We start from the raw sequence: 12,619 nt of genomic DNA on the forward strand, positions 1-12,619 counted from the left end.
GGGGCGGAGGCAGAGGAAGGAATGGGGAGTTATTACTTAGTGGGAACAGAGTTTCAGTTTTGCAAGATAAAAAAAGTTCTAGAGATGAATGGTGGTGAACATACTTCACGCCACTGGAGTGCACACCTAGAAGTGGTTAAGGTGGTAAATCTTACAAGACATCTATTATACCCCAATGTTTAAAAATTTTGATGATAAAGAAAACCCTTAAAAACTTAACATTACTCTGAAGATCAAGACCAAAATCTTTCGTTTGTTCTGTAGGATCCAGCGGGCGTGGCCCCGTCTGTCTCTCCCGCTCACCACAGACATCCATCTCTTAGCTCCCTTGACTATGTTGCACATTTTCAAAGCCATCAGACTCCCTCCACCTCAAGCCTTTGGCACCTGCTGATTTCATCTGCCTGGAGCAGGCAGGTCTTCACAGAACTGACTCTTTTATCCTGTTGATAAAAATCCTGTCTTTGTGAATTCTCACAGGCAGCCCTGCCCTCCCTGACTCCTCGTGGAAAATTGACCCTCCCCCTCAGTCACTCTGTCCTGTCCTCCTCTTTTATTTTATTCATAGCTCTTACCACCAGCCGAAGCTACTTTATTTGCTTTCTTGTTGGTTGTCAGTTTCTCCCACAGCATTTTAAGCAATACTAGTTCACAGATTTCATGTGTGATGTTCCCTGCAGTATCTGGGGTGTCAAAAGTAGCACCAGTGCCCACCAGGCCCTCAGATAATTGTCAGGTAACTGAATGAATCAAACATCCCCTGAAGGTAGCAGTTACTTTTCTTAATTTAAAGATAAGAAAATGCAATGAGATGACACCCGCCCCCCAAAAAATAAAGATAAGAAAATGCAGGTTCAGAGAGGCTGTGTCACCTGCCCAAGGACCCTTAGCTTGTAAGGGACAGGGCTACAACTGAAAAACAGATCTGGCTCAGAATCCATGTCTGTCTGCCCTCCTCCCTGTTTGACGCTCTCAAGTTCCATCTTCTGCTTCAGAACTCCTTGGAGAACCCATGCCTCTTATCACAGAAGCCAAAGGGCAAATGTTTTAGCCTGTTACACACACAGAACACACACGCACGCATGCTTGCACACTCAGACATGTACAAACACAAATACAAGCCAAGTCTTTTCCTAAAGTAAAATTAGCCCCATTTATGCAAATATTTGACAAGATGCAACAGAATTAAGACAGTTACTCCAATAATTGATTGAAAGGAATTGGTCCGTGGCCATTTTAAGCTCTTTTCCCCAGGACTGGAATATAAAAGATTTTCACCGCTCAACAGTGTGGTCTGTGGACCAGAAGCATCAGTATCACCTGGGAGTTTGTTAGAAAGGCAAATTATTGGATCCCACCCCAGACCGGCATGGAAATTTCCATTTTAATAAGATCCCCAGGTACTCTGTGTGCACAGGGAAGTTGGAGAAGCAAGCTCCAGATTACTGATGAGTACAGACACAGAAAACAGAGCAATTCTTGCATCTCCCAATACTTTTCTAGAGTTTTCCTTCTTAGCTTCTAGGTAGCTCAGGCTGGAAATCTCAAAGCCCCAGCCCCTAGTGTCTGCTGCCACCTTGTGGTGAGAATTTCAGAATTTGCTCTTCAGGAAATAAACTGGAAAATGTTGGTTGGGAGGGAGGGGTAGACCAGGCACTGAGCATTTTCAGCCGTGTGTTTTGAGAGACCACTACAAAATACTAGATATAATAAAACAGCCTTTGGGGTGGGGGGAGGCGTACTGTGAGAGGCCAAATAACAAGTGGACAGAGAAAAGTATTCACCCGCTCTAGCTGAGAGATGTAACAAAAGCCGCGATCGTTGGGATTCAGACTGTTTATTTCCCTCTTTGGAATTCAAACATGCACGTCTGAATGTGATCCCGTTGGTGTGTGATTATTTTATTACACCCCAAAGGGAGCGATTAGACAGTCGGGTCACCTGTCTCCCATCTGCCCGGCCCAGGAGTCCACAGCGGGGAAGGGAATTTCCCATCCCTCTGCCATGTGCATCACTGGTGACCTCTGCGAAGTGGTAAACAGGGCCGGTCCCCACCAGTGATGTCCCTAACACCTGGAAGGGAATAAGGAAGCAATTCCAAAAATCTCCTACGTACTTTACCCCAAGCAGCCCAGAAGTTCAAAGTGCCTCAGTCACTGGGTGGTTTTCGTCTTGAAGTTTGTGAGCTCAAAAGCGAGCGACATCCAAAACGGCTGTCACAGATAAAGCTGATAGCAATGGACCGCCCTCAACCGTCTGCACCAGAGCCCTTTCAGGCGGCTTCTGGGAGAGTCGGCCAGCACAGAAGACATCAGCAACCCAGGAAGAAAAATGGCTCATTCAAAAGGAAGGGGATAGAAAGGTAGGGAATGGGGAGTCATTTTCTTCTCTGTTGAGTGAGATTCCTTGGCTGTTGCGTTAAACAATTTTGCTTGTGATGACTGGAAAGCGTGGCATCTGGTTTCCACACACTGCATTTGGAAGCGGAGGCTCTGTATGGACTAGAGGGGGAGGCGACAGCATTTATACGCTGGGTCGGGAAGCCTCGTTCAATGGAAGCCAAATTTTGTGATTAGAAAAGTCTTCATCGTGATGGGGAATGCCTTTCCTTTCTATCTGAACTTGAGTTTTAATGTCACATGTGACACTAAAAGAAGTAGATACTGAGTGGATACTTCAGTCTCACGGTCTTACACAGCACAGGTCCCGGGCAAATACTATTACTTTGAAAATTCAATAGTGCATTTTCCTGAGTGAATCCATAATCGTTCCTCTTTCTATTCCTTTCTCCAGCAATTGTGGCTGCTGAAATAGGTACTAATTGTAGTTCACCCATGTGCATGCTCGTTAAAGTAAACTGAAAACCGTCTTATACCTGACATTTCTTGCCAATGGCAAGGCCATAAAGACGAGCGTGAAATACTCCAAACATGGTATGTTTTAATTTGGAAAGTGAGATGATTTCTTTTCCAATTTCTTCTGACATCTTTCTTACCAGGTTCATGAGCAGTAGCTCGGATATGTAGAAATGAGGTGTTTTCCTGAGGCCTGACACATCAAAGACCAAACTTCGAACTTCCATGGGCAAAATGAAATTTCACAGAGTTTTCCACTTCCAGTGAGAAACAGGGGTTAAAAGGAGAACCAGTACAACCAAATAAATGAAGCAAATAAACTCACCACCAGCCAAGATACTTAGAAATAGAACTGTTGCCATTTCTGTTAGGAGAAGCATCCTTTCTTTCCAAAGTTTCTAAGCCCTGGAGCAAAATCACCTTTGTTAATTTAGTTGTAAATAGAGTGGGAAGAAGGGAGGGTGGATGGAGTGGGAGATGGAGTCTAGAGATTCAGAAACTGCTCGGAGCTGAGCTTTGTAACTTAGGGTTTGCATGGATGGGCTCGGGAGTTCCTGCACCTCCTGAATTGCATTCCCGTGTGTGTGTGTGTGTGTGTGTGTGTGTGTGTGTGTGTGTGTGTGTGTGTATTTATGGTAGTAGAAATTGATGGCTTTATTAACATATTCTCAGAAAGGTCCATGGGAGATTAATCCTAGCCTGTAAATGATCTTTAGGCAAATTATACAGAGGCACCCCTTCCTTGGGACACTTCACTGCCCTCTGCTAGAAAGTTAACTACAGCTAACTGTGCCCAACTATGATGACTGTGAGCAGCATCCCCTCGAGACTGTGGGTGTGTCACTGGCAGAACTCTGTGTCCTTGGCCCCAAAAGGAGGCTCATGAGGTCTCCCCTCTTTTGATCTCTACCTTGTGCTCCCTCCTTGCCTTTAAAATTTCTCCCACCCAGATCTGATCCACACAGTTGAAGAAAAAGAAAAAAAGCTATCACTTATTGAATGTCTTATCAGATTCTAAGCATATAAATTATGTCCATTTGTTTGCACATGTCTGAGAATAGCACACCTATTTTCAAATGAGAAAACCGAAGCTTATGGATGTGAAATAACATACACAAGGTCACACAGCTAGAAAGTGTGGTTCTGGGTCAAACCAAAACCGTTGAACTCCGGCGCCTGGGCTGAATGACGTCTCATGAATAATGACAGAGAAGCTGAATGATTTGGGCTCATCTGAAAACAATGTTTTCTGGGAGGACGGTATATGTGCTGCTGGTGCGACTTGAGATATTTTAAGTAACGTATGGAGAATATTTTTAATAGTTATGAATTAATTAGTGATTTTTTAGATTAATATAGATTACATGCATTCAAATATAGCATAACATAATATAAAACTTGGGATTTAACCTAGAGAAATGAAGATTTGTGTTCACACAAAAACATGTGCACATATGTTTATAGCAACTTTATTCATAATAGTCCCAAATTGGAAACTACCCAAATGTCTTCCAGTGAGTGAATGGTTAGACAAAATGTGGTATATCCACATCATGGCATATTACTCAGCAATAAAGAAGAAGAGATTATTGATAAACACAACAACTTGGGTGAATCTCCACAGTATTACACTGAGTGAAAAAAGTAAATCCCAGAAGATTATACAATTGATACCTGAACAAAGCGGGAAGTGGGCGTTAGGGATGCCAGCCCTCTGCGCCATCAAAAATCCTTTTATCACTTAGAGGCAGCCCTCTGTATCTGTGGTTCCTGGGTATCCAAGGTTCCATACCCACAGATTCAACTAACTTTGGATCATGTAATACTGTATTATTTACTATTGAAAAAAATTTGCATGTACGTACAACTGCACAGTCCAAACCCATCTTCCAGGGTCAACTGTATACTGGATGATTTTATTGCTATTACCTCTTGAAAGGACATGAATTAGACACATGGAGGCCAGCTTAGTGGTTGCCAGGGGTGAAGGAAAAGGTGGGGGTGAGTGGAAAGTGGGTGGGGCTATAAAACACAAAGCCTCCTGGTACTGATGGATCTTGACCTTATCAATGTGAATATCCTGGTTGTGATCATGTGGTCTAGTTTCACAGGATGTCACCATGGCGGGAAACTAGGTACAGAGAACACAGAGAATCTCTGTGTATTATTTCTTAAACCTGTGTGTTAAACTATAATTATCTTGAAATAAAAAGCCTATTTTTTAAAAAAAATCCATGGGATTTCATAGATATTATTGCTTTGGATGAAACTAACAAAAAAACACAGGTAGTTGGGGTAGAATATTAGGTAAATAAGGGTTTCATGGGATGGGTCACGTTCACTCTAGCGCAAAGGATAGCAACACAGACTTTGGGGTCAGATTGCCTGCGCATAAGTTATTTAATCTTTCCAAGCTTTAATTTCCTCATTTGTAAAGTGGAGACGACAGTGGGAGGGTTAAGTTAACGTAACACACACGAAAGAACTTAGGTGAGTGTTGAGCACACAGAAGTCTATTAAGAGATGTTATCTATTCTTATTACTAAAATATGCAAAAATGATGAAGATGGTATATGGCTGTTTGGAACTGTGGAAATATGCACTTAGCATTATTCTCTCTAAATGAGTATTCTATGTAAATTACGCAGCATTTATAGGACCTTGGAGACTGAATTCTTTACTGACTGCCCTTGCAGGTTTCTCTCAGCTCTGTTACCGTAGCCTTGGAACCACCAAACCCAGCAAAAAACAACCTCAAACCATTATTGAAGTCAGATTGCCAATCTGCCAGTATGACATAATACATTCTTACAGTCACAGACCGAGATTAAAATCTGCATTCTATACTCGGTCAATCACATGAATCTCTCTATGTCTCAGTTTAACCATCAGTAAAATGAAGACCGTCATAGAACCTACCTGCTATGAGGACTGAATGAGATAGTGACCAGAATGAACCTCTACAGTTTGGTGACAAAGCACCAAGTAGTTGCTTTGGCTTAATTTTCCTGTGATTTGATTCTTGGTCTTCAGTTTCTTTTCTTTTCTTCTTCTTCTTTTTTTTTTTTTTGGAAGTGTATAATTTGTTCACATTTACAGTTTGGATTTTAATGGCTTAAGTGATTCATTTTTAACTTTTCAATTTCCTTGACACAAATTTATTTTTTCACTTTGTTCAGATGGCATAGAGCTGTGTCTACCAACTTAGTAAAACAAAATGTGTTGGTCCCCAAAGAGGAATCATCCAGTGACTGTGACCTGGAATTTCAGGAAAGCCAGCAAAATCAGAAAAAAAATTTGGTGAAGAAAGTGAAGACTGTTTTGGGGAGGATGCTGTCATACAAGTCCAGAAGCAAGCCACGTGTCAGCAGAGAGGGCTCCGCTAACCATAAGGAAACCCTCCTGTCAAACACGCACAGCCTTCTTCCTAGACTCATCAAGGAGCTGCCATCGCCCAAGTTATTCACAAAACCGAGAATGAAAAAGCTCTCACAGAATGGTAATCACGGGCAATGCGTGGTGAAGTGTCAAGGCTGGCAGGAATAATGAAATTAGGATGGGTTTCCTTGCTACCCAAAGCGTGGCATCTCCTGGGGGCTTGCCTGAAATGCAGAACCTCAGGCCCCACCCAGGTCTCCTGAGTCAGAATCTGCCTTTTAGAAAGATCCCTCCCCAGGAGAGGCAAATATACGTACATTTTGAAAAGCTCTGAATCGGATCTCTTTGAGGTCCCTGCCAGTCTAATTAATCAATGGTCTAGTCAGTCTAAAGCCATTTTTAATTTATATATAGATGCATGCATAGGCAGATGTCTGGGTATATGCATATATAAAATACACATATATTAGAAAGTCAAATCAAAGTGGGATTTCTTTTTTGTTTTGTTTCTGGAGAAAGTAGTGAGGCAGACTTTCAAATGGCTACTTCCAGCAGAGGAAGGTATGGTGAGAATTCTGTTTTAAAAAATATATGATTGGTAAGGCATAAAGGAAGATTTATTTTTTTGTGTCTGCTTCCCATATGCTTTGTGAAGAGTCAGCGTTTGAACTGTGAACTTTATCTTTTTTTGCAAAGTAGTAATGCTGGTTTTGGGGGGAGGGTTGTCCTTTGACTAATAATATCACTACTATTTGCATTTTCCTCTGTAGCTTTTTAAAAGTAATAGACTTTATTTTTTTTTAGAGCCGTTTTACATTTACAGGAAAAATTGAGCAGAAAATACAGATTTAGTTCCCATATACCCACTCTCCTTACCATACCCTCACCACTTCCTCCATTATTAACATCTTGCCTTAGTACAGTACATGTTTTAAATTGATGAGCCAATATGAATATATTATTATTAACCAAAGTCCATAGTTTATATTTATATTTCGCCCTGCACAGATCTATGGGTTTGAAAACCTCACCGTGTCATGTGTCTATCATGACGGTGTCCTACGGAACATAAATTCACCGCCATAAATACCCTGTGTAGGTTTTTAATGCCCTTTATAGAACAGCACCGAGAAAAACAGAGTCCTTATCCATAGGTAAGGACATTCACACATAACCTCAAATTTCACATGGTCACAAGGCTGCCAACCCAGTGGATCCTTTTTCCAGAAAAAAACAAAAAACAAAAAACAAAAAAAACAAACCCCGCAAAAATGGATGGCTTCCAGCTGACCGACTGCCCTTTCAAACAAACTCTCTCTTCTGGAAAAAGCAGTCACTAATATAACCATCCAAGCATCTAGCAATTACCTGGTAGGGACTGACCTGCCTATTTCTGTTGAAAAATGACAAAGAGGACATGCGTCTATACCAGTGGGGCTGGAGTTGAGGAATCCAGCAGAAAACAGAGGATCAAAGTCCTCCTCATTCCACACATTGGTTTCTTTTCTTCTTTGTTGGTAAATAACAAATCTCTACACTAAGATTTCTCCAGAAAATGTACCCATCTCTCCAGACTGCAGCGCAAACAGTATGACCCAGTTTCAGCTGTGGCCAAAAGACAGTTGCTCATCCCTGTTGACCCTCGTTACAATTTTTAACGAATATTTGCTAAATAGTTAACTATGTGCCAGCCACGTAGTTAGGGATAGAGCGTGTTCAAGTCCCAATATCAAGAGAACACTGGGTGTAATTAAGAAATGGAAGCAATCCAGCCAGGGAGAGGCTGGTGAGTAAGGTGTTAAGAGTGTTTGTAAGCCATGTTAAGAATTTTTAACTTTCCTTAAGGGTGATAATACTTTCAAGCTGGGGCTTTAAATAATCTGATTTGCATTTGTAAAATGTAGCTCAGGCTGCAGAGTGGAGACTGGATTGGAGGAAAGCAGGAGCAGATGAAGGAGGAACAAAGAGCAGGCTCTAGCATTCATTCAGGCAAGGGATGCTGTTAGCTTGGGCCAGTCGTAGCAGTGGGGTGCCAAGATCAAGGGAGAAATGTTCGTGGGGAGAAGATGGGAGATTTGGGGGAGAGCTGGGCAGTGGAGGGCAAGGCAGAGCGCAGAGTCCCTGGGCTGAGTGTCTGCTTTGAAGGTGGAGCCACCACTCACTGAGACTGGGAGCCATTATCAATGGACCTTAAGCAGGACAAGTTGGTCTTAGGTGCTAAGCGTAGCATGAAGACACTGAAGCACAGAATGAGCTGCAAACGCTCTTTTCCCATTGCCTCTGTTGATCCCTTTGACTACATCAAGAGAAAAGTCTCATTCCCTGCCCTTTTCTAGTTTAATAAAAAAAAAAAGAGAGAGAAAGAGAGAGTAACTTGAGTAACCTGAGGTTTAGTGCCTTCTGTAGGCAATAACATGGTTTTGTTTTTCCCATACTAATCTCAGTGCCCATTTATGATACTGGTTTTCAATTTGTGATAGTGTTTTAAGTTTCCTTTATAAGTACATTTATTGTGTTAAGAATTGAATTGATAGAAATATGAAGGACTCCTGGGTTCATTTGGCTCCTGGAATATGGGAAGAACTATTAAAATGCTATGTGAATGACTCAGCCTTGAACCACTTTGCTGCAGAATAGACTTTAAACTTGGCTTTGATCAACAATAAATGCTCAAGGAATTGTCTTACGCATCAGAGGGTGACTTTTTCTAATGATACAAGAGCCACGGGGAAGAGCAGCAGATGGCAAAACTGAAGTCTCAAAGGCAGGTAAGGCATCTTGTCAAGAGGGGTTAGTGCCTAAGAAAGGGCAAGTGTTAAGGGGAAAGTGGAAGATTCAGAAAAGCAAGTCCATGTTTTAATTATTAACCCCAAAGAGAAAAGCCACTGAGCAGCATGTGACGGTTTCTAACAGGGAACACGTGTTTATAATTGCGATCCTTCAAAATCTTTTCTCCCCCTCCTCCCTCTAAGCAACTCTACAACTGGATGTTGTAGAGGCAGAGACAGAGGAGATAACCCAAGGAAATACACTCCTCCGGGCCAGGAGGACCACCAAGCGATTGTCTGTGACATCCCTTCCTTCAGGGCTGCAAAAGGTAAAATGCTAAAAACAATCTTGCCTCTAAAACTTACCTGTAAGTCAGGGTTTAGGGATGTTGTAAAAACCAAGCTCTCCACCACCGCGCGTCCCTCATCACAAAGCCTTTAAATCTGCTACCCGTGTCTCCACTCCAAGAATTTAGGGCACAGAATGTGGGCTTTCTGGGTCTGAGTCCTCTGCTTCTGAGCTCAAACTGTTCAGCTTCTGCTACTGTCAGAGCAGCGGTGGAGCTGGGAGCTTTATATTGATTTTTGTCAACTGTTCAAACACCAAGTTAATATATTAGCATCTGGCCTCTCATGCATGCCGTGTGGGGAGGAATTCTCAGGACCAGCCCAGCGGAATTTCTGTGACTATGCAAGTGTGCATTTGTCCAATATAGTAGCCATTAGTACATGTGGCTTTGAAGACTTTGCAATGTGACCTGTGCAGCCGAGGAGCTGAATGTCACTTTAACTGAAATTAATATAAATATCAACCCAGATAAACTGTACTTCTCTGTGGGTGTAAAAATTGGAGCCTAAACTGCCCAGATGATTTTTTTAAATGGAACCCTGAAATATCATTAATTTAAATATAATAAGCATCTACTTAAGGCTGTGTTCCAAGCCCTGTTCTAAGTACTTTAAAAATATTGACTCACATTGTCCTTATAACAGCCCTATAAGGTAGACAGCAACAGAACACTACAATAGATAGAATATGATTTTTAGGGCTGGCAATGAGAGGTTAAGTAATTTGCCCAGATAATTGGAAGCACCGGGGCTTCAAACCCAAGGAAGACCTGCTCTGGAGTGTTTACTCCTAATTACAATGCCAGGTTCTAATTTGTACTATCCAATATGGCAGCCAGTAGCCACGTGTGACTACTTACGTTAATTAAAAAGAAGTGAAATTCAAAGTCCATTCCCTTGGCTGCACTAGCTACATTCGAGTGCTCAGTAAACACATACGGCTAGCGGACGTTGAATTGGACAGCCAGGGTAAAGATCGTTTCCATTTTGGGTACTGGAGAGCCTCGCTGCCAGAGTACACCAATACTAGTTTTGAATTTTGTCTCCTGTGTGCTAGGTTCGTATTTATTGTATTCCTATCATGTGCTGGGCAATTGCTGGGTTTGGGAGCTATAAAGGTGAGCCGGTGAGCACGGTCCGGTTTCTGTGGGACTTATCGTTGGATACAGGAGATAGACGTTAAACCATGGCAATTGCACTGTTAGCTCTCAAAATGTTCTCAAAATACATACTTGAATTAATTGCCCACATTTAAAAATTAGAGTAATGCAAATAAAATATCTAGGTTTTCAGGCTTCTTTGGAAAAACAGGAGGATTTGGAAACATTAGGCCCACAACTCCTCTGGCAACAGCAGGAGCTGCACAGAGGCTGCCCTCTTGGCAGGAGCCACGTTCTCTCCAGTACACACCAGCCCCAACTGAGTCTGTTTGACAAAACCTGCCTGACCCTTCTAGACATTTGACTTTTTTATTCAACAAACACAGAAAGGGCTTAAGTAATTACCAAGAGTGTTTAATGCTTAGTAGAAAAAAGCACTGTGTTTTCTAAGAGAGAAAAATGAGGAGTCCACTCTGGATGGATTGTGGGGAGGGGGCGGGTTCTGCAAGGGACATTTGAACCTGGGCAAGTTGGCGGGGCAGAGCGGTGGTTCGGCAGATTTATTTGTAAACTCGGGCAAAGGGCAAGACCCAGATATGTTCCCTCATTCTACTTTGTGTAGGTCTTGCTATAGTCCCAATGCTAATCACTAAGCACAAGGGGAAGAAAGAGTCAACCCCGTAAGACTTTAGGGCATATTCGCCAGGAGCCATGACCTAGGAATGATTTCCAATAGCACAGGTACTTGTAACCAGCAAGCCAAGGACGACCGAAGAGTGTCAGGCATGCGGCGAAAAGAACCCAGGGCTTTCTTTTTATGCTTGGAGACAGACGCGTCTTCCATGAAAATAAGGGAACCTGCAGAAAAGAGACCAAATTAACAACTGGATCCAGTGATAATGAGCTTTCTGGGGCTCTGGTCTACAACATCGCCACACTCTCACTGTGCTCAGCGGCTGCAGAGGCAATTTCTTCTTCCTTCCCCTTACGAATGACCTGCTTTTTTCCTGACACCGTGTATTCTCTCAGAACCAGACAATCTCATTTCTCTGCACCCTATAGATCGCTTCAAAGAGAGCTCTGGGCACAAAGGAGATACATGGGGCGTGGAGAATAATATGAATACTGTCTCCAACCCAATGTTGCTGTGTGGCAAATGTTCAGTTTGTAAGAGAATGTCCCAAGGGTGAGCATCCTTATTGAAGCATCATCATAGAAATAATGTCCGCGCTTCCTAATCTGATATAATTTTGCATGATTATGACAGGTTCCGTATTCGTCAAAAAAGAGGCCACATTTTCCAGCACTTAAGAGAAAGAAACATGGCATGGGAAACATCCTCCGAAAATCGGATTTGACAGTAGGAAAGCTTCAAATGCAGGTAGTGGACAAAGGCTTTTGACTTTTGTGCTTCAAAAGCATCAGAGGGCCAGGCTTAACTGGATGCACAGCCCCGCCAGGCAGCATGGGTGTGGGATGAAACTAGTGATTACCATCAAGAAACCACGTTAGTGGGGGGCCTCGTGAGAGTGGCTACAGGATTGCTGAGGGCGTCAAGGATGATGCTGTGTGTCTAATAAATATTAAGGGAATTCATTTAAAATGAAGGCATGCACACGGGCTTTTTTGAGAAGAAACGAGACTGTCTTTACCACTGGGTGGTAAATGTATGTCTTCAAGCTCTGTTTGCTAAGACTGGAATTAGAATAATACGTTGGGACCTGCAAAACGTCCACCAATTCCTGAACTCACCCCTCAGGAAAAACAGCTCTCCCTGGGGTTTAGACAAGGCTTTGTAACACCTGGCTTTGTTTCTTCCTGTCTGTCGTAGGTGGATGACCTCATAGAAACAGTGACAGATAAATCTATGAAGTTATTGGCCCAAAGATATGCTGAGCTTCAACAGTGTGAGTTTCTAGGGGATGAAATTCTTCAGTCTTCTAAGCAGTTTCAGAGGATATCCAAGAGAACCATGAGGAAGTATAAACTGAAAAACGTGTGCTTCCCGTGTACCTGCTGCTGCTACTGATTTTGTCCCTGATTGCATAAATGTTACCTTCATATCTTATCTTTCAATACATAATCCTGAAAAAAATTTCTCTTCATCAATGGTGGGGGAGGGAGGGAGGTTAAAAATATTCTGCCCAACAGCCCTTAAAATAAGACCCTT

The 12,619-nt window shown here is 42.4% G+C and overlaps 1 protein-coding gene across 1 annotated transcript; it reads left to right on the forward strand.

Annotated features, from left to right (window-relative positions):
* The first annotated feature begins 2,237 nt into the window (after window positions 1-2,237).
* C17H3orf49 (chromosome 17 C3orf49 homolog) lies at window positions 2,238-12,529 on the forward strand. The gene is made up of 5 exons (XM_031686121.2): window positions 2,238-2,362; window positions 6,035-6,354; window positions 9,206-9,330; window positions 11,717-11,830; window positions 12,281-12,529. Exons 1-5 carry the CDS (start codon window positions 2,238-2,240, stop codon window positions 12,476-12,478), a joined length of 882 nt encoding a protein of 293 aa, XP_031541981.2. The 3' UTR covers window positions 12,479-12,529.
* The last annotated feature ends 90 nt before the right edge of the window (window positions 12,530-12,619 follow it).

This window comes from Vicugna pacos, chromosome 17 (genome assembly GCF_048564905.1).
Source record: "Vicugna pacos chromosome 17, VicPac4, whole genome shotgun sequence".
NCBI classification, from domain to species: domain Eukaryota; kingdom Metazoa; phylum Chordata; class Mammalia; order Artiodactyla; family Camelidae; genus Vicugna; species Vicugna pacos.